The sequence below is a fragment of the Chiloscyllium plagiosum genome, chromosome 27, assembly GCF_004010195.1.
Source record: "Chiloscyllium plagiosum isolate BGI_BamShark_2017 chromosome 27, ASM401019v2, whole genome shotgun sequence".
Lineage (NCBI taxonomy): Eukaryota > Metazoa > Chordata > Chondrichthyes > Orectolobiformes > Hemiscylliidae > Chiloscyllium > Chiloscyllium plagiosum.
Genome location: NC_057736.1, coordinates 24,361,635 through 24,385,075, shown reverse-complemented (window position 1 = coordinate 24,385,075; position 23,441 = coordinate 24,361,635). Strand labels below are relative to the sequence as shown.

Sequence of the window (23,441 nt, the reverse complement as noted above, 5' to 3'; positions counted from 1 at the left end):
GAAATGTTCTTGATGTATGGTAGTGTGGCTAGTCCTTTGGGTTGCGCCATGTCCTCGTTCCGTTGTCTTTCCCTTAGACATCTGTTGATGAAATTGCGCGGGTATCCGTTTTTGGCGAATACATTGTATAGGTGTTCTGCTTCCTCTTTTTGCAGTTCTGGTGTACTGCAGTGTGTTGTGGCCCTTTTGAATAGTGTCTTGATGCAACTTCTTTTGTGTGTGTTGGGGTGGTGGTTACGACAGCAATGTATTCGCCAAAAACGGATACCCCCCGTGCAATTTCATCAACAGATGCCTAAGGGAAAGACAACAAAACGAGGACATGCCACAACCCAAAGGCAGGGGACGAAACGTCTGCAACACAAATTCCCAGCTCGGCGAACAGAACCATAACATCTTTTGACAATAATTAAGGAGAGTTTGATTTTTAGTACTTCAGTGCTTACTGCTGTTACAATTAACTATTTGATGAATTTTATACATATTGTTTACCTTCTGTTAACTGATCCATCTGCAATTCAATTTCTGGAGAGTCACTAGATATTCTTCTCATATCCATCATTCCAGGGTGCTGAGAGAAAAATGAGAGATGAAGAGCGCAAGCAATCGAAAAGAAAAAGCAAGTTTCCTGATTCTACCACAGAGAGTGAGTAAAATAATGTTTGAGATGGAGTGGCAGAATTCCATAGAATTGAAGAATGAAAATCATTCATTCACCAACAATCTGTCCTGGTCCATCCACATCAACACTAAGTCAAGACTGCACACCAATACCTCTACTTCCTTAGGAGGCCAAGGAATTTAGGCATGTCCACAATGTTGCTTACCAACTTTTATAGATGCACCATAGAAAGCATCTACCCAGATGCATCACAGCTTGGTATGACAACTGCTCTGCCCAAGACCACAAGAAATTAGAGAGTTGTGAATGAAGCCCTGTCCATCATGAAAACTAGCTTTCCTTTCATTGACTCCATCTGCACTTCCCACTGCCTCAAGAAAGCTGCCAACACAATCAAAGACCCTTCCCACCCTGGTTATATTCTCTTCCACCCTCTTCTATGGGACAGAAGATAAAAAGTTTGAGAACAGATACCAAGAGCTTTAAGAACAGCTTCTTCCCTGCTGGTATCAGACTTTTGAACAGACCCCTCATATATTAGAGTTGATCTTTCTCTGTAGCTGTAACACTATATTTTACATTTTGTTCTATTATGCTGATGCACTTATGTAAGGTATGATTGGTCTTTGGTATAATTCTTTTCACTATCTTGCTGCATGTGACAAACATAAATCAAATTATCTGATGAATGATCAGTCTACAAATGATAAATTCTTAATACTTGATCTTCTGTCTTGTACTTCTCATTTAACAGCCACTGATAACAAAAGGATTCCACTGTCAGACCACAAAGGAAGTGACACAACTTATTTTAAACCAGTGACAGATCTCATTTCTCCTCCTATTCTCTTCACCCCAGAAGCCCATTTTCTGTATTCACAAAGAACTGGATTGGTATGTATATATGATGATAACTGCAATAATACAATATAACAATAACAGGAATCCTAGCCATCTGGCACTTATCCTCTGGCACCTTCTCAAATATCCACCTGGCATCTGAATTAACCCAGCAGCCTAGCCACCTGGTACTCTACCCTCCCAGCAGGGCAATCTCACACTTGTGAATTTACAACTTGGTAACAATGGTCAAAGTGTCTGCCTGGACCCATAAACTGCTGACTGCTTTGATAAAGGGAACATAGTATGTCTTTCTTCAATTTTTTCTGCAAAATGAGAGTGTTGTCAAATGGAAGTATGGCTCTGCATTTCTGAAGGAGCCCTGATCTGTCATTCCATAAGAATAAAGGTTTGCAGTAGAAATTGGCATGAGATTGCTACTCTTTGGAAAACTCAACCAATTGATATACTCAATTCCTCAGGTGACTGGTAGAAGCTGGGAGGATGTTATCCCCAGCCTGACCTTCCCCAAATCAGAGCACAGCAGCAGAATAATGGGTTGGACATTTTGAATTGAGTTGGGGATCTACTTTTTTCTACTCAGTGACCTGTGGGTGCTTAGTTGTTGAGCATATTCTAGTCAAAAATCGATACATTATCACATACTGAGAAAATTAATGTATATGGAGATAAAACAGTGAGGGGCAACAGGGGTGGAAGATGAATTTAAACAAAAACCCTGTCTCCAAGTTGTTTGGAACCTAGGGGTCAGAGTAAAATTTCCTTATTGAAAATCTACCGTACTGTTGTTAGAATAATGAATGGACTCACAAACTCTTAACATTCGCCTGTACCTGTGTTTTTGTTTTTGCCGCTGTTTACCTGTTATTTACAATCTATGCTACTTAACTATGTGATCTGCCTGTATTACTTGCAAGACAAAGCTTTTCACTGTGCCTCAGTACACGTGACATAAATTCAATTCAATTCAATTCAATTTAATTTGACTAGAGGTACTGCTTCATGTTAGAAAGTGTATTGCATCAAGTGAATCAATTGCCTGCCCGAGCTTCATTCTCTGCACCAAAAACACAGAATTCTAGGCACTGCAGTACCTCTGCACAATTGCTTCTTCAAAGCAGGATCCTTGTTTGCCAGAACATTATATTGAGTAACACCACTAGCAGTGAGCATTAATAAACCACTCTAGCAATATTTTCAGCAGCTTAAAACAGCTTTTAAAAAATAAATGGCCAAGTTCAGACCTCCCAAATTTCAATCTGTGACTCACAAAGTTACTTCTACTTTGCTGTTTCGATTGTACCACTAACTGCTGTTTTTGAAATTCATAATAATTGAAGATTGTCTTAAAATGATGCTCTATCTTGTAGGGGCATTCGATGAGTTGCGAAGTCACAAATCCTGACAGGTAAGGAATACTCTCTCTTTGTTCTAAAGTTAAAGTGATTTGGGATAGTTTTGTATGTAAGTGGTGCTATGTATGTGCATTGTTGATGATGCCTTGCCTCTGTACCTTTCCAGGGATGTGCCTCCCTGCTATAATTTGATCATCAGAAGATGTTGTGCATGGCATTGGGAAATTTTAAACAGACTTATGCATTGACACCATCTCCTATAGGGGATGAGGAAATTTAACTTCTTGCATTGCACTTCAATGAATTTAAATGATTGTTAAGTATTTTGGAAAACCATTGCATCCTGAAAGGAATCATAAAAATGTAAATCTTTTTTAACTGATGGGTGAGGGTTTATCTGACAATATGCAAGAAATGTAAATTTCAAACAGCAACAATTTATTCTGCATGATCAAGTTTCAAAAACAAAATATTGAAGAAAATTGGGATAGTTACACTGCAATTCATGTCAGTGTAAATAATGGAGAAACTGTTTTTCAGTACTAATTGTGGAATCATACTATACATCTTATGAAGTCAGAATAATATTCTGAGTGTTTATGCAGCAGATTAACCAATTCTTACCGCAAACTTTCAAATGACTCTGTAAGTTAAACTGACATCATCAGACATTAACTCTCAATTGCAAATTATTGTTTGATTCATCTAAATTATAGTGACTTTAAAGCTGAATAGTGGGAGGACTGTGAAAAATTGCAAGACTGTCTACACTTAGATAGTATTTTAGCTTTAAAGAATTTTAAGAATAAACCACAGGTTTGAATTGCAAAATAACGTTAGAGCACATTGGATAATATGTGGTATAAACTCCACCAGCTGAAACTAGAAGTTAGAATGTTTTGACCCATGTTTGGGTGAGAATTATATGTTTTACAGCTTTGATTTCATTTTCAATTTTCAACAGCTTCAGTTTCAGCAGCATAATATAGGATAAATGAGTTCCACAGTTTTGTTAGGCCACAAGCAAGACTGTAGATTACACGGTTTACAAAAATGTATTACAGTTCTTGTGGCTTAATTAAAAGATTAGATCATTACTTGTTAGATCCACTTTCACTGTCAATTTGCTGTCAGTATGAAGTCAATTTAGCTTTAGACTGATGCGAAACTAGCTGTGCAAATGTGAAGTCAGAACCTGTCCTAACATTAGGGCAAAGCAAGGTGAGACTGGAGGGGATGGTCTCATATTGTTTTGGTTTGCTGCAAGGAAACTCTAATGTAGTGACAAACATTACTTTTGTGCAATGTATTATTGTGATGTGAACATTAGCTACAATGTTAGTATTTGATGCTGTTCCTAGCTGTCACTGAGAAGGCAATAGTGAGAGGCCTTTTTGAACCAACTCATTGGAAATTCTACATTGTTTTGTAATTGGAGCAGTTACACTTAACAACTTATCTTCTAATGGTATATGTGCTTTGTTGTTAGTTATCTGCTTATTCCTAGTGTGATTTTCTTTCTCTGGTGAGTGTTATTTATGTGCTGTTTCCATTGTAACTATTGTTGCTGATCAATTTATTTTATTTTGGAGATTGATAAAGCTCTGGGACTGATGGTTGTTCTGTACTCTGGGCCAATGTTGAGATCACATCTTTCTGATCAGCTGTTTGCAGTGAAGGAACAGATTTGTTAGTTGTACATATCTGTTTAAGGCTGCAGGGATATAACTGGTCATTCATATTCAATACATACAATTAAGGTGTTCTGTGCAGGTCTATATTGGTCTCCAGTTGCCACACATGCTAATTCTTATTGAAAACTGTTGAACATCTGCACTCTGACTCTTCAATACTCAGCTCTGGCAATGCTTTAGCACTTTTATCAAGTGAAATTTGGCTCTCTGTTGTTTCACCTTGATTTTGTCATTCAATCTTGTTACTAGTTCTTGTTTTTTTAGTATAATGTTAGTCTTTGAAATGGACTACTTCCCATGCTTTCATTAAACATGTTTCTCATTGAAGTTGTGCCTTGAACAACTCTCTGCTGAATTTACTTGATTTATTTATGAACTCTTCAGCAAGTTTCACTGCCACCTTAGTCCTTCCATTTAATGAGGGATAGAGTGTGAAGATGTATGGTCTTGAAGTTCCTAATCCTTTATGAAGCAGCTGAATTCTACACTGAGGACCATACTGCTCAGATTCATGACAGCCCATAAATCGACAGCCACGCTCAGCCAACAACGCACCAGAACAAAAGACCCTATACCCAACATGTGCAAGACTAACGTAATTTATAAGATCCAATGCAAAGATTGCATGAAACACTGTATAGGACAAACAAGCAGACAACTAGCAATCCACATCCACAAACACCAATTAGCCACTAAACACCATGACTAGCCATACACACAGATGACAAGGACCACAAATTTGACTGGACAACACAACGATCATAGGACACTCATCCATAAACTCCATTGATAAGCACATAGACCTAAACCCCATATACCAGCCACTACAACAAACAACCAGAGCCAGCAACTGGAAGCAGCAGGAATAGCATCAAATAAATTCCAGAAGATACAGTACAGCAGTGCTTCACAGGAGGCTCCAAAGCGCTGAAGGTGTTATTTAGATAGGGGACGAAACGTCTGCAAATCATCATCCCAGCTTGGCAAACATATCCACAACTACAGCACTAAAACAGTCATCAGAATGTCTGGAATGCTGTAATGACTAAAGTGCATTTTCAGGAATTCTCCAGTCTCATTGGTGGATGTCAGTTGCTCTAACTCTCAATAGTCGGAATAATAATCAATAGTGACAAAATAATCAGCTCTTCTGAGAACGAACAGATCTATTCAAGCTTCATCACTGCCCTATCAGAGATGTCATTGATTGGCTTTGTATTCAGTACCAAACATTGCACTGGATGATATAGTCTTCAATCTCAGTGCTCATGTTGGGCCAGCAGAACACCTCTTTTATCTTCCTCAAGCACAACTTAGTTCCTTGGTGACTAACATGGATGAATTTCACCATCTCTTTTCCCATCTCAGATAGATTGAAGATATTTTGAAGTGGTTTAATGTTGGACTCCAATGCCACTTTGTCTCTCCCAGACAGGTGTAGCTTAAAATGCTAAAAAAGAAAGATAACTGCCAACCACCTTTTCTCAATCTGAATGTAATATCATTAAGTTTGCATAACACCCTGGATGCAGTTGCAATTTGTTGCCATTGTTGCATGAGGCGTGCTCCTGTCTCACTGGCATTACATTGCAAGGTAACTTCATCATTCAGATCGTAGTACCTCAGTACTGGCATTGTCTTTACTGATTAATTCTAGTGAAAGCTCCTTTGTGTTCTGTGCATCAAAATCACTGCACATCCTTAGCACTGAGTTTTGTATAGAGTTTTACTGTGATGACATGTTAAGTAGGCGCCTTGTTAAAAGCACAAATCCAACAAATAATCATACTGCTTTCACATCTGTTAGTCACTTCATTTCTGTTACCTTTTCAGGATCAGGTACAGTCCTTTTGCTGTCAGTACATAACCTATGCATTTGACTTCAGGCATTTCAATTGCATCATTTTTCTTGTTCAATTTCAGGTTCAATTAGCTTTCTATCTCTAGCAGTTGCACTAGATTCTGATACTGTTGTGCCAAGGCTTCTTCCAGTGTGTCTTTACATCCATAGCCTTGCTGATCAGCCCCAACAGATCATCCGTTTTAGGAAGATGATTAGATTAGATTCCCTACAGTGTGGAAACAAGCCCTTTGGCCCAAAAAGCCCACACCAAACTTCCAAAGAGTAACCCACCCAGACTTATTTCCCTCTGAATGATGCACCTAACATTATGGGCAACTTGGCATGGTCAATCCACCTGACCTGCACTTCTTTAAAGGAAACCGGAACACCCAGAGGAAACCCATGCAAACATGGGGAGAATGTGCAAACTCCACACACACAGTCTCCCAAGGCTGGAATCAAACCTGGGATCCTGGTGCTGTGAGGCAGCAGTGCTAACCACTGAGCCACCGTGACTGTATCCTTCTGTCTGCATTAATATCCTTCTGGAGCAGTGGAAATGACAAGCAGCATGTACAACCAGCTATATCAATTGAATGGAGTCCAGAAGACACTTAGAAAACCATTGCTTTCCTCCATCTTCACTTGCCAGTAAACATACATTGCAACAAGGGCAGTCAAGACCTTTGCCTTAGCCAGTGTGACAAGACGTCTTCATTAATTGGCATGACACACTGAGATCTGTTCAAAGCTTTACAGAGATCTTCTTAGATTAGATTAGATTAGATTAGATTACAGTGTGGAAACAGGCCCTTCGGCCCAACAAGTCCACACCGACCCGCCGAAGCGAAACCCACCCATACCCCTACATTTACCCCTTACCTAACACTACGGGCAATTTAGTATGGCCAATTCACCTAACCTTTGGACTGTGGGAGGAAACCGGAGCACCCGGAGGAAACCCACGCAGACACGGGGAGAACGTGCAAACTCCACACAGTCAGTCGCCTGAGTCGGGAATTGAACCCGGGTCTCTGGCGCTGCGAGGCAGCAGTGCTAACCACTGTGCCACCGTGCCGCCCACGGTGATCTATATACACTCTCAGTTTTCAAGGGTTCATTTCATTGCTACCATGTTGCTAATCCAGTCTGTAGTAGTTTTTGAATCCTCCATTCTTTTCTGGTTCTCTGTCATATTTTTCAGTCTAGATTTGAGGGCAGCTTTATCTCTCCTTGAGTTGGTCTCACACTCTCATCTACTTAGAAATGATTTTCAGTTGGAAGACTTTCAAGATGTATAAGAACATTATTGTAATCTTCTTGGATTTGTTTTGCTGTCAATAACCTTCAAAATGCTGCAAACTTTTGCATTTCTAAATTCTCTCGAGCAAATATGAGGTTACAAGCTCAAACTTTAGACATGGTTCAGCAGAGGCAAGTGGATTTTGTTTAACATCTACTGTCTGGAATTTGAGATCTTCATTCTTCACATTGTATTGGGCACTCAGATTTATAGTCCTTTTTGGATGAGGGTTATTCCATCAGAACATTTCAACCCTAACCTTGATGGTTTCATTTCTGTGTCACCATCTTGAGCCACCTCATACAGATCTGTAAAGCTCATGGTGTTGCAAAAAGCTCCAGTATCTACCTGATACTTCACATTGATTTGATCTTCTCCCATTGATTAGATTAGATTAGATTACTTTACAGTGTGGAAACAGGCCCTTCGGCCCAACAAGTCCACACCGACCCGCCGAAGCGTAACCCACCCATACCCCTACATTTACCCCTTACCTAACACTACGGGCAATTTAGCATGGCCAATTCACCTGACCTGCACATCTTTAGACTGTGGGAGGAAACCGGAGCACCCGGAGGAAACCCACGCAGACACGGGGAGAACGTGCAAACTCCACACAATCAGTCGCCTGAGGCGGGAATTGAACCCGGGTCTCTGGCGCTGCGAGGCAGCAGTGCTAACCACTGTGCCACCGTGCCACCCACAATTGCCGATATTATTCTAACAGTTACAAATTAATAACCACCTATAGTCCTGATAATGCCAATCTTGTTTCATGGTGTAGAATGATTCATCAGAATCATTGGCTGACATCTCTCCAGTAGCCATTCTTTTAATCTTGCTTGGCTTCTTTACAGCAAAACTCTTGTCTGCAAAATGACTTGGCTTCTTGCAGTTAGAGCACTGTTCTCTTTATTTTGGACATACACGTGTTTTTGATTGTTTGAAGTCCTCCACAATATTTATATCCTGTCCTCTTACCTTGATGTTTTTGGTAGCTTTCCCGCAAATATTTCCTCCTTTTTTCTCATACATTGTTCTCATTCAGTCTGGAATGTCTGTCAGCATATTGCTTGTTCCCCCATCAACTGGACCTGAGTGATGATTGATAACTTCAGAGCTTCTCCACATATCCATAGCTTTCTTGAGAGTTTCTCCTCTCAAAGCAGGTATATTGCTATATCATGATCTCTTATACTTAAGAAAATGCTACTTCTAATGAGATAATCTTTTACTTGTCTAATCTCTCAAGATTCAGCTAAATGTATCAATATGATCACTTGCCTCCCTTTGCTCTGTGCTCCAACAGTGAAAACATACTGATAACAAATAACGTTACTAGAGGGTTCAAAGTATGTCCTCAAAGCTATCAAATGTCTCTCCTGTCTGGGTTCTCTGCTCTGCAGAGAGGGTAAGGGTTAGCATGCTTTCCCCAGCACTGATAACAGGGTTGTTAGTCTTACTTGCTTGGTCTTTTTAATTTAATTCTGAAACTTTTTCCACCAAGACTGGGACAAATTCCATTCCCAACTCTTATCTCCTTTCATTTTCATGGCAGCTAGGAATGGAAAATACACAGCAATCCTGACTCATTCAGCAGTAAAATGTTGCAAACCGTGGTTTTAATTCTTCCTTGATGTTGTTTTCCTTAAGTTGACTTTCTTATAGTTCTAAATGTTTACTCAATATCAGCTTCACACTTCAGGTTCCAAGTAATGCCTTTAATGGCTGTCAAAAACTAAAGTGAGAGCAAGTTACAGCAAAGGTAGAGGTCCCATGCCAATGGCAAACCAACAGATACAAATGCACTTCTCTCAATTTTATTTTAAAATATGATCCCCAAAGTGTGGAAACAGTCATTTGGCCCAACAAGTTCACACTGACCATCTGAAGAGCATCCAACCCAGACCCATCCCAATATCCTATTCCTGTAACCCGGCAGTTTCCATGGCACCTAATCTACAGATATCTGAGCACTGTGGGTAATTTAACATGGCAAATCAACCTAAACTGCACGTCTTTGGACTAGGAGGAAACCAGAGCACCGAGAGAAAACCTACACAGAGATGAGGAGAACACACAAATTCCAGACAGACAAGGCTGGAATCGAGCCTCGGTCCCTGATACTGTAAAGATTAGAGTGGTGCTGGAAAAGTACAGCAGGTCAGGCAGCATCCGACGAACAGGAAAATCGACGTTTCGGGCAAAAGCCCTTCATCAGGGTTGAAGGGTTTTTGCCCGAAACATCAATTTTCCTGCTCCTCGGATGCTGCCTGACCTGCTGTGCTTTTCCAGCAGCACTCTAATCTTGACTCTAATCTCCAGCATCTGCAACCCTCACTTTCGCCCTGGCACTGTAAGGCAGCAGTGCTAACCACTGAGTCACTATAAGAGGAATTGTAGGTTCCCAAGCATTCACTGCCTCTGTGGAGGTTGCGGGTTTGGGGATTACTGTGGAAGAAACCTCAATAATTTGCTGCAGTGCATCTTGGACATCATACAATTGTAATGATAGAAGGAGTGACTGTCAAAACAACCTGCAATATCCTCAATGTAAATGTATCAGAGATTGCTCTCCCACCTGTTCCGCAAACATTTACATTTGCAAATGTAAGAGCCAATCGTGCATGCAGATGTTTGCAGAGCCTTCTTGTAAACAGAATCTAACCAGGCAGAAGTCAATTAATGGAGGCAGTGTTGAGTTTGATTGAGCCTACACACTAGCAATCAGTCTCAGATGGGTAGCTACAGTGTAAATATGCTCAAAATATTGTATTAGGTTATGACATGTACTCTCAATGTTAGACTAAACGGATACATTTTTGAGACAGGTATTATCAATAATTCATACAGATTAGTAACATCAAATCATCCCATGGGCTCATATTGTGGGCTGCATTTGGTGTAGCCCTGCTCTGCACCGACACAGCAAAGGGAATCCGTTTAGGACGGGCACTTTAGTTGAATATGAGAAGGCCTGGATGACATGTGGCCAGTGACCTACATACTAATTTTTGCCACAAAACAAAGAGTCACACTGGATACAGCCATTTAAGAATCAGATTTAACTCATCTAAAAATCACATCAGGTGACTGATATCTCAACTTCCATTACACACATACTGGAATGTAGATGGATAATAATGCTTCAATTGACAATGATTCCATTCTTATGTGGCACCTAATAGTATTATGCATCACTTATAATCAATAATCTTGTGCTTTAAATGTACAGGTTTCCAATAAAGAGGGATAACAAGACTCTGTACAAAGATGAATTGGACCCTCCAATCAAACAAGCTAGACTTTGTGAACCAGAAAGAGGTACAAAGAAAAATGTCTTTAAAGCCATGTGTTCAGGCTAGGCAGGAAGCAGGGAATCTCCTAAAGTGCATTATTTTGTTTGTCTCATTTTAATCCCTGGATCTCACTCAAATAGTGGAGCACTGTCCCTACTTTGTGGCTCCAAGCCTGTATGAGTTACATTAGCTCCAGTAAACTGGAGTGGAAATTTAGGCTGGGAGTCCAGCACCCCCAGAAATATATCAAAACAATTTCTGTCATAAAGTTAGTGTGGCAGAGTATGTGGAGATTTGAGAACTAAGGTCAGCTATTGCTGGGAAGAAGATGCTAGATGAGGGATAGGAAGATCCAAGTATCCGTACTGGGTAAGTGGAGAAGGCACATGTCTCTTGGAGTCATAGAGATGTACAGCACAGAAACAGACAATTCAGTCCAACCCATCCATGCCAACCAGATGTCCCAACCCAATCTAGTCCCATTTGCCAGCATTTGGCCCACATCCCTCTTAAACCCCCTCCTATTCAAACACTCATCCAGATTTCTTTTAAATGTTGCAATTGGACCAGCCTCCACCACTTCCGCTAGCAGCTCATTCTATACATACACAACCCTCTGCGTGAAAAAGTTGCCCCTTAGGTCCCTTTTAAATTTTTCCTCTTTCACCTTAAATCTATGGCCTCTAGTTCTGGAGTCCCCCACCTCAGGGAAAAGACTTTGTCTATTTATCCTATCCATGACCCTCATGATTTTATACACCTCCATAAAGCCTCTAATGCTCCAGGGAAAACAGCCCAAGCCTATTCAACCTCTCCTTATAGCTCAAATCCTCCAACCCTGGCAACATCCTTGTAATCTTTTCTGAACCCTTTCAAGTTTCACAACATCCTTCCAATAGGAGGGAGACCAGAACTGCACACATTATTCCAAAAGTGGCCTAACCAATGTACTGTACACCTGCAACGTGACCTCCCAACTCCTATACTCAATACCCGACCAATAAAGGAAAGTGTACCTTTCTTCACTATCCTACCTACCTGTGACTCTACTTTCAAGGAGCTATGAACGTGCACTCTAAGGCCTCTTTGTTCAATAACACTTCCTAGGACCTTACCATTAAGTGTATAAATCCTACTCTGATTTTCTTTTCCAAATGCAGAACTTCACATTTATCTAAATAAAACTCCATCTGCCACTCCTCAACCCATTTGCCCACTTGATCAAGATCCCATTGTACTCTGAGGTAACCTTTTTCACTGTTCACTACATTTCCAGTTTTGGTGTTCTTGATCCATTGCAGAAAAAAAACAACCCATGAAAATACTTAGCATAGTTTTTTTCCATGTCTTTCTTACAAGTCTTGCCAATTCCAGCAAGAAGTTTGGGCCCCTGTAACTTTTAAATATAAAGGAAGCCTCTGGCTGATAATCCTACTGTGCCTATTTTATTGATGAGTGGTGACAAACAGGAATGTATCAGAAAATCCTGCCTGAAATAGCAATGACCTGATAGAGCATGCTGGGTTAATAATAGATTTTCAGTTAAAAACTATGACATCCACAGAAGTGGATCGAATTGAACAAACACTAATTTTGAAACCTAATTACAAGTTTATAATATTAACATGGATGATAGCTGTAAGTGTCAAGTTTTAGAATGGCATCACGTCAGTAGTTCACTGTGGCTTCTCTGTAGTCCTTGTAGATGATAAAAAAAAGGAGACCGGTTTCATTGCTTTCCGTGCAGGCAGCAATAACCTAAACAGTAACAACATCAGAAACTGGAATAGCTGTCAGAAGCACATTTGGCCATGTATTAGGTGGTTTCCTGCTGCCCAGTCTACTGAAACAGCTATGCATCCACTTACAATACAGACCTTCCCCAGTCATCAGGGAAAATAATTAATTGAGTGTTCCCCTAGTAAAATCCATCTGATCATGCAAGTAAAGGTTGTGAAAGCTGGGTGTATTTGATTTCTGACATTTAATAACAAAGGTAATAAAAATCAGAAGGAAGTTCCGAGTAACAAGATAGATAACTTGTTTTGATGAGGCAAAGATCAAAATTTAAAAGCTTGTAAATGCTTTTTTTTTCTCATTGAATGTGTTACTGCCTTGAAATTACTCTGAAGACTGGCTTTTATGGACGTGTGCATTGTAGCCAAATGGACCAACTTTTCAAAAGCCTGCCTTACAACATTAACATGTTAGGGGTTACATAAAAAGGCTGATGGTTGGAATTCTGCCCCTCTATGTACAGAAGGTCCCCAGCAGCTGCTGACCAAACTGATTGGCTCCATGGCCAGATGTCCACCAACTCCGTCCTATGCCATCAAAAAGTACAGTCAAATCTTTAACAAAGAATCTTTTCACTCTGACAATCTATATAAATTGTGTACATTAGTACAAGTTGTCAAGAATAAATTAAGTACTTTTCAGCCACGGCAAGTGAATGGTCACTTGCTGAAGATTTCCCAGATTCAGGACTTTCCTCAGGCAGCTGCTACTGGGATTTAATTTTACTACTTTCCTACGTTGTTGTGTTGCCATAGTCTTACCAGACTGTAGGAGCTGCTGTCTCATTAGAGAGAGAAGCAGCTGGTGGTGATTTAACCTGAGAGCCACCAAGCCTCGGGCGAGGAAAGAGGTTGAGAAGGAAAGTCCTTCATAGTAACCTCAAACCAGTGATGGGAATCAAACCTATGCTGTTGGTATCACACTGCTCTGTAAATCATTGATCCAGCCAACTGAGCTAACAAGTTCTGTTTAAATTCTGACTTTTTCTCATGGATGATACACAAGTGTTAGTGAATCAAGCTGCTTCATATATCACTGTTTCATAAAACTCATCTTTGTGATTGTTCATCATGATTAAATATTGTCATAAAAATATATTTACCCACATGAAAACTGAACAATTAACAAATATTACAGAAAGTATATGATTTGTGTGTGTATATATGTACTGTATCCTACTAAACACAAATCATTAAAATATTTATGCTATATAAAATACTAAAAATACATGATCAAAATGAAATTTTAATTCTAATTACTGTATACTATAAATCTCTCTGCAGACATCCTTATTTTAGACATTTGCTCCCAAGTTGAAAGCATAAAGAGTACAATCCATTTTTAAGTTTTTTGAAGATTGGAGGTTAAAAAGACTATATTTTGTTTAATACCACTGATGGTTTTAATTATTGGACAACAAATTTATATTACATAATGTAATCTCATCTGGAAAACATATCAAAAACAGAACAAAGTCCTAATAGTGTTATTCATTTAGAAGATAGCTTGTTATCAAGATCCTTGCTTTGCAGGATAGAATGGATGTTGTGCTTAAGCAGTTTGGATTACAACAGACATGATGTGGTGTGCAGTGTAGATTATTATTGAATATACAGTGTCAAACTTAATACACTGTACACAGACATTAACCATTTTAATAATATTTGTTATCATATAAATAATCAATTCATAATCATTATTGGAGTATTGAGCAGTTTTGAAAGCTATTGAAAACAATTCAGCTCTCCAATTGTTTAAACTTTCTTTTATTTAACCAATTCAATTGTTCCATAACTGTGACTGATTAAATATAATGCACTAAGACAATCTGATATTGGTACTGATTTCTCAGTTTGCATGATTTTCATTGGAAGATGGGATGAGCAATGACTAAGTGTAAAGTTTAATGCAAGTCAAACATTTATTTTCCTTTCTAGTGCTGTTGTACGTGCGGAGGGAGTCAGAAGAAGTTTTTGATGCTCTATTGTTGAAGACGCCTGACCTTAACGGATTGAAGAATGCTGTTAGTATCAGGTTTCCTACTTCTTTTATTGAGTATATTGTTTCAAAATGTGGAGTCATTTATGGCACAGAAAAAGGCCATTTGGCTCTTTACATAGCAATGGTGTCAGTCTCATTACATGGTTTCATTCCCAGAGACTTGCAGGATGTCCATCCAATTTCCTTTTTGAAATCTTTCAGCGCTTCTACCTCTTACTACATTTGTGGGGGATTGAGATTCAGAGGCAATCTAACATAAGTTTTTAAACAGTTGAAAGCGTGGCAGATGGAAGCAAACATTCTTCCAGTAGTTGCAGAGTCATCAATGAGGGGGCAAGGGAGACAGGATTAAGCACAAGAGATTGAAACTAGAGGGCAGAGCATGAGGAGGGGCGGTGGGGATACACATGGACATGATTGGGGGAAACAAACGTGTGCCAACAGCCAACTTCAAATAGGATAATGGGAAGAAGGAATAGGGATTTGGAAAATGTAATTAGAACTGTTTGCTCACAGAAAGCATAAACACATAAGCATAATTCAGTCCATGCTAAAAGTAAAAAATTGTTTTTGAGGTGAAAATGCAATATTGGTTTATGAGTGAGTGAAAATGGTTTCTGGCGTACTACTTTAATGAAGGCATTAACATTTTAAAATAATCTTACTTTACTAAACATGGTGACTTGCTCCACGTCCCCACTACTCACTTCTCACCCTGTCAAATTAAGGTTTTCATTAATAATGCTCAGACCATCCAGAAAAGCTCAAGTTCATCAGCCCCCACTTTATTGAGGAAAGTTTATTACTGTTGATAATTTGTGCTAGAGCTACAGGTCCAAAGGTGTAAATATTTTGATTTCTTTCAATACTTAGAATTTTCTTCACTAATATTATGCATGTGGCAAATGCACCTATCAAGCTTTACAAGAAATATTTAAAATTGTTACAGAAACATTCCTTGGAAAAATAGAAAAACAAGTGATCCTGCATTGAGTAATGAACTGGGCTTGAAGAAACGATATGTCAGGAATGTTTTGTTGCCTGTGTAAGCTTGAGGATATCCTATTGTTCCATATTTTCATGCTCACATATATTGATTGGTTAACCAGCAGCTTGATTTTAATATTCTCCCCATTGTTTATAAGTCCCTTCATGATCATACACCTGCCCACCTTTTTTATGACCTTCTAACAACCCTCTGAGGTACCTCTTCTAACTCTGGAGTCTTGAAAATTCCAGATTTTAATTGCTCAGTCATCAGTGACTGGATCTTCACTTTGCTAAGACCTAAACACTTGAATTGTCTTCCCATATCCATCTGGCTTTCTACCTTATTTTCCTCCTTTAGGATACTCATTAAAAACTTGTCTATTTGCTCCTGCTCGTAGTTATCAGCCCTATTATCCCAATAATATGGCATGCTTTGTTTTAGTATAAATCTCTGAAGTGTCTTGGGATGTTTAATTACATTAAAGTTCCTATTTAAGTACTTGTTGGTTTTGTCTTTGACTATTATCCATCATTTAGGAAATGTAAGGAAACATTAAGGGTCACAACTGATGGTAAAAAGCCTCCACTAAATGTTATGTAGTCTTTCTTTCTTATCCATGGTTCAACCCTTATTAGGACTCACCAATATAAAGCTCTAAGCACAGTTGACTTTCTCAGATACAATTTTGCTTGACTATTTTGACAATTGAATTTTAATGTTCTTAACCTAGATTTCAGAAAAGTACGGGCTGCTTGAAGAGAGAATTTATAAAATATACAAGAACTGTATGAAAGGGTGAGTAATCAAAAAGATCTTATCTCTGTGTTATAAGTACCTCATTCACAATACTGGAGTCAGGACCAGTACAGGAAATTTTCTCAAACTGCAGTTTTCAAGTCAATTATACTTTGAAATCAGGGTAATGTAGTTATTGCTTGCTTCTGTGGAGTGACTTTCCCTGTTAGACAACAGTGGAGTGATTTCAGCTATCATCCAACACTACTCTCATAATGGTATTTTGTTAGGAGTGTTATTTTGTCCAAGAACATTTTTGCAATCCTGAGGCTGAATTGTGGCATAGCTTAATAAGAAAACTCAGACAAAGTAGTTAGTTTAAAATATGCAGGCATGTAAAAATCAAATAGTAACGATAGATGAGAAACAAATTCATCATGCAACTAGGATGATGTGGTCAGAGTAAGAAAGGAAGGGTATGGCTGAATTAACATTATTGTAAAATTACATACTAGCAATGAATAAATTGAATGGTTTGAAAATCAAACAACATTATAATATCTTTAAATTGACTTTCTGCCACTACATATTGGTTCAACTGGGAAGCTCTGATATTGTGAGCTTTCAGTCGTTGGAGAATTTTAGCTCATGGGCAGGATTCTCATTTCAGTTAAACATTTTGGTGAGTCATTCACTTGTGACCTGAACTGTTTAGTTTATTGATTGGTATGCACATACTGTCATGTTTATGTTTCTGGATATATAGATAGGTTTGTACTATGTGAAGTAATGTATGAATTAATTGTGGGCATTCACCAGGCATGAATCTGCATCCTGTTTACTGTCTTTAATTTGTATCATTATCTAACCAGAATTATAGAGTATTCATTTTTGTACCAATAAGGTGTGGAATGGGAGAACAATAGCTGGTAACATAATAAATAAGGGATGGAGAGAGAAGATGGAAAAAGTCTATCACCAGTTTTGAAACTCTTTTAATGAAGGGAAGAAGATATGAGATTAAATGTAAAAAATTAAAAACAAACAGAATGGGAAACACTTTCACAGAGATGTTTATGAGATTGTGGACTTTTTCTACTAAGTTGATAATTAAGCTAAACCATGTTAACATTTAAGAATTGGTCAGGGCATCCTTAAAGACAAATATTTTTAATGTTCACCTCATGCCAGCTGTTGTTGTATTGCAACAACAGTATTTTCCATCTGCTTCCTCAAAGTGGTGTCATGCAGAATACCATCTAGTTGACTTCACTCCCAAATTACACAACACAGCTTGTGTAGCTGAAATTAACACCACTTCAGATCAACACAAATGTTAAAACACTGGAAAGACACAGAGTAATTGTGAAGTCCCAAAGTAATGCTGGTGTTGTTCCGATAAACCACTTTTCACTCATTTGTCTGTTGTAATTCTCAAAGCAAAATGTTGATATAGGTCCCAAAATGTTAAAGTTTATGTCTGCTTTTTTCTTAAGTGATACATTTTTGTTAATTTTTGTGAGCTTCATTTATAAAATAACTAAGAGAACATTATTGTAACGTTTGAACAATAGGCAAAATGGGAATGCAAATCTATTTCTGAAGCTTTCCTTGAGGTGTTTTTCCTCAACCTTATAATGAAAATGTCAATGTGGGAGCTTTATTTAATTTTAAATTAAGATAATTTATGGGTTGATAGATTTAATATGCATGTGGTAAGACAAAAGGTATTGTAAGTAAATAAGAGGAAATAATTGTGCACAAATAGTTAATATGTTTGGAATGTTTGTTCGTGACTGGATTGGAATGTGGCCTTGCTGATTTGAGCACCGATTTTGGTCCTTGCTCGATGACTCATTGCAAGAACACAAAGCAGGTGCTCTGAGTTCATTAGAAAGAATTTGGTATTTAAATTTAGAAATCATAAATGTTGTGAGCTAGTTTGATTATTTTAGCTCTGAGTTTCCAAGCAAGTTGCTACTTGTCGTGGTGCAATTACATTCGCAACAGCTAGAGACCAATTAGAGGAGAGGTGCAAATCGCTTGTTCAAAGTGTTTTCCATAAGCATGTGTTCTATTGCTTCGTGAAAGATCTGCCATAGCACTAGTTAGCTGGTGAACTGTGGTTTTACCCACTGTCATGCAGAGGAAGCCTAGACTTAAAGATTATTTACAATTACATTTGAATGTTCTTCATATGATTCATATGTGGTGAGAAGCTATCCCCTGACAGCAGTTCTTCTTTTGTAAGCATAAGAGCTTTGACCACAATTAATGAGCTGTAATTGACATTCATTTTCCATCTTCCTCCTACAGAATCTTGGTAAACATGGATGATAACATTGTGCAGCATTATTGTAACCATGCTGCATTTTTGGTGGAAATAAAGGATGTAAATGGAGGCTGTCAAATAACACTTAAAGAAGTTTAAAGAGCCTCAACATTCATGGACAAACTCAAAGAAACCTCAACATTAGGAACAAACCAGTTACTGCTCTACCTCTTCCCTTTCTCTCCGTGTACATATGCTTTTGGCTGCTTTCGATATTTGAATTCAAGATCTTTGTGCCAATATTTTCTACTGACCAGGTGTATAAATGAGCTTATTGAAGCCAAGCATGAAGAACTGAACATTTTTAATCTACATTCCTGTTGGATGAAACCACTTGAAGATTTTTTTTCTGACCTGTTTACACTGCTGGTTAAAGGACTTGTTAAATCTCCAGTGTCAAAGTGCTAAATGCTTTCAGCTCCACAACATCTTATTGACTGTTGAACTATATTCGTGGAATCACTTGCCAGTTGATGTCCATGTATGTGTATTTCAACGTGCGATATTTTTGAATTATTCATCTTTTAATGCAATTTACATGTGCCAGTTGTTATTGCAATTTCAATTAATTTCACATTTTTAGCAGATTTTTCAGTGTGAAATACTTACTTGAGGAATATCAGTCTTTTCTGGTGCTCATGAAATATGTGGAAGATTGCATTGCTCATTTGAAAAAGTTCAGAAAAAAAAATTTCTTTTTGAGGGATGTTAATACCAAGATAATTAAAAAGTTGTCTTTCCTTGAAATATTCATTAAGTTAATGGTTTCAAAATCATATCCTTCCCTTTCACACATTTTGAATCTGTGAGATAGTTCCCTCATGGTTCGGTCAAGGAAATATTCATATGTACTCATTTTAATGCCACAGAATGATACTGGGACCTTCTGATATGATCAAGAATTGCCAAAATTTTTAAAATCATCCACATACAGAGGTCATGTGTGATTTTGAATCATGGTGTGCTGGTATCATGTCATGATTTGCAACATTAAAATTATGTACTATGGATACATGTAAAATATTGTATCCTGGATTCATTCAGCTGTCATACACAATGACCTGACATCCCTCATTTATCAACATCAAATCAGGTGGCTAGATTTAAAATATTAGGAGATATGTTAACTGCCTACTTTTTTAAAAATCATGTATACATTCTTTATTTTTATAGCAAATATTCTCTGGTATTGACACTTGTCAAACTCAGTGCAAAAGAAGTGTTGATTTACATTGCGGTAAACCCTTGATTGCTATTGGCTCATTGTCTTGAACTTTCGCATTTTAACTGAGCTTCCAAATGTAATTATAGGTTTCTTACAAAGTACTTAAGGTAATGCTACATTTCTATGCTTGAAGATATGACAAATCAGAGTGATTCAAGATTTTTGTCTTTCTCTAAGTATATTTTCCCCTCTTAAGTAATGTATGTGAGAATATTTACTTGTCAGAAATGTCTATTAGGTTGACACTTAGGTTGCCATCAGTGCACAACAACAGGAAAGTATCTTGTTATGAATTGTCTTGCCTCATTTTCTATTGACTTATTATAATTGTTATGGGGTTTGTGAATTGTGATACAGTGCGTTTGTCATGTCTATTGTATTGTGCTCTGAATTGTGAAGCACGTGTATTATATATATATATATAAAGAATAAGGTTCTGGATTAGTGGTGCTGGAAGAGCACAGCAGTTCAGGCAGCATACGAGGAGCAGTAAAATCGACGTTTCGGGCAAAAGCCCTTCATCAGGACCTTTACCTTTTACCTATAAAGAATAAGGCTCAAGTACAAACAATACGGTGAAGGACGTTTCATGTATTCTTCATGATACTTTTCAAACTACAGGCATGATCTCTGAATTGCCATATATAGTTTTGTTACCCCACTGAAATGAATTAGCTTCCTGGAGTATTCTTAATAATATGATATCTAAACTTCACTGCCAAATTCCTGTGAAGATTTCAATTGAAAAATGTAACTTTTAAAATGAAATTCCTGGAGTTGGTACACCTCTCTTCGAATTAGTGAATTGAGACTTCTACTGTGTCTGTATGCAGGAGCTAGGACAAATATCACTGGCTCCAGTGTTGCTTCTATTCTGGGTCCCAGAACTGCCCTGGGCCCAGCAATCCCCTGAGAATTGCAGCCCTGGTTATTGCCCTATGAAGTACCTCCTGTCCTGGGATTTGTCTATATGCCATTGTCATGGCATTCATCTCTCACATATCCATTGAGATGCAGTTTATTAAGGTCACAATTGCTAAAAATGTGCTTTTTTTCAACATAAACTGTTTCAAAGAAAATAAATTTCTATCAAACACCTGTATAATGCATAAATAAGCAGAATTCTGTTTTTCTTCCAACTCTCCCTTACTCCTTCACTTGCTTCATATACAACATATGGAAAGGCAGTGGATGCTTTAGTGATATTGAATTTGATGTCAGCTCAGTGCTGGGTGATCCAACAGTTTTAATATTAACAAGGTCAGGGGTCAGTTAAGAATCAACCACGTTGCTATGGTCTGGAATCACCAATAACTCAGACCCTGGGTAAAGATTGTAGATTGACTTCCCTAAAGGACAGTAACAAACTAGATAAATTTTTTCAACAATGTAGAAATTACTTGGCCACTGAAATCTTGCTCTTCTCCATACCAGGTCCATAATTGGTGCAACGGCCACTTTTGCTTTTTGTAAAAGGAGGAACAATAGTTTGATGTGTCTCAAAAGAAAATGATGACAACATCTGCCACAACATTGAAAAGCCTTGATTTTATATGTTTCTTATATTAGCAAAATGAATTAGTTACTTCCATTAACACCTGCTCCACAATTTGATCTGGAGGGAAATCTGCCAGCCTTGCCTGGTCTGGCCCATGTGTGACTCCAGTTATGTGGTTTACCCTTAACTGCTCTCTGAAAGGGTCTAGCAAGCCTCTCAGTTCAAGGGCAATTAGGGACAAGTAATACATCACAGGGCTTTGCCAGTAATGCCCACATCCCGTGAAAAAATAAAGGAAACTAAAAATATCCCCTGTACTACTCATAGCATCAGATCCTAACCTTTTGGCTGGTGCTGGTCATTGTATTTGGGTGGAGAAATATTTCCTAAGGTGTTGTGAATCTCTTTTCTCCTTCAGTACTTGGGTCACAGGCTTCCACTGCTGCACAAAAGGAAACATTCTGTTCATTGACTAAAGCAAATAATGGCAATGACAGACATCAGCAGTTAAAGCATCAACATTGGAAATTTAAGGTCCATGGATGATTACCCTTTGCTGCATGATGTTTATGAGTTAATCTTTATTTGTGGGTAAACTACATATCCCATTAATCCTTTTGTACCAGGTACTGTGATGTTGAATTTACTGGATTGTGAATAATGTTAGAAAATTGCAGATTATACAAGTTACAAACAGATTTTATTAACTGGGAGACAATTGTTATGTGAGCAATTTTTTTAAGTTTTAAAAAATAAATAAAACATGTAATTTATAGTTTGCTGTGCTATATTTACTCCCTGCTGAGCAAGGGATGCCATCATGCTTGCAGACGCATATCATTAGTGATACCAACTAATGGGCATATGCCATTGTTGCCATACATGGATGAAACCATGCACGTACTGGTGGATGCTGTGCAGGCGAAGGGTATATTCACAACTGTTCCTTCATCTGACCAATCAACATTAGGCGTTGGAGGGCTTTGGAATGCAAGTGGCCAACACAGTTAATATGCAATGTTATTTGGGAATAGCAGTATGCTGGACCAGGTTTGTGAAATACTGTTAATAATAAGTGTCACAGAGATCAAGGACAATATAGAATAATTTAATCCATGGCACACTATATTAGAAAATAGAACATAGAACAGTAGAGCGCAGAAACAGGCCCTTTGGTCCACGATGTTGTGCCGAACATGATACCAAATTAAACTAATCCCTTCTGCTTGCTCATGGTCCATACCCCTCCATTGCCTGCTTATTCATGTGCTTATCTAAAAGTCCCTTAAACTCTCCTGTTGTACCTGCCTCCACCGCTACCCCTAGCAGTGGTTCCAGGCACCAACCATTCTCTGTGTAAAGAACCTCACATTTCCTTTGAATTTTCCTCCTCTTACCTTAGATGCATGCCCTCAAGTAATAGATATTTCAATTTTGGGAAAAAAAAATCTGACTATCAACTGTGTCTATGCCTCTCATGATTTTATAAACTGTTATCAGGCATTAACATAGAATAATAATAAACAGACACTAACACAGAAGTCTGTTACCAGCTAGAAGCTTTTGCCTAGAAGTCTATTACTGTCTTACGGGGTTTTAAGAGCACGTGTGTATATAAAATTATTTACAATTGCATATGCTTCAGTTTTCACTTTTGTTGCTGCGATGCTTTTACCAATGGCTAACAGCATGTGCAACTAAAGAATATGATTTAGGAAGAAACTTTGATGTGCTCAACCTTGGCAGGTTGTAGATGTTCAGTCATTGACTATTTTCAAGACTGAATGTTGACATGTTTTTGAACTCTACCAGAATCAAAGTAATGAGAGCAGTCAGGAAAGTAAAGTTGAAGCTAAGGCTGAGCCATAATCTCGTTAAACACCGG

At 38.2% G+C, this 23,441-nt stretch overlaps 1 protein-coding gene across 6 annotated transcripts in view; it reads left to right on the top strand.

Annotated features, from left to right (window-relative positions):
• LOC122563660 (grainyhead-like protein 3 homolog) overlaps positions 1-22,331 on the top strand; it is a 102,261-nt gene extending 79,930 nt beyond the window's left edge. For all 6 annotated transcript variants that reach the window (XM_043717690.1, XM_043717689.1, XM_043717691.1 and 3 more), the window contains 7 exons: positions 568-646; positions 1,377-1,516; positions 2,854-2,891; positions 10,914-11,002; positions 14,712-14,797; positions 16,497-16,561; positions 18,818-22,331. In XM_043717690.1, the coding sequence (XP_043573625.1) occupies positions 568-646; positions 1,377-1,516; positions 2,854-2,891; positions 10,914-11,002; positions 14,712-14,797; positions 16,497-16,561; positions 18,818-18,932 (612 nt within the window). In that variant the 3' untranslated portion in view covers positions 18,933-22,331. The remainder of the gene's footprint in view (positions 1-567; positions 647-1,376; positions 1,517-2,853; positions 2,892-10,913; positions 11,003-14,711; positions 14,798-16,496; positions 16,562-18,817) is intronic.
• The last annotated feature ends 1,110 nt before the right edge of the window (positions 22,332-23,441 follow it).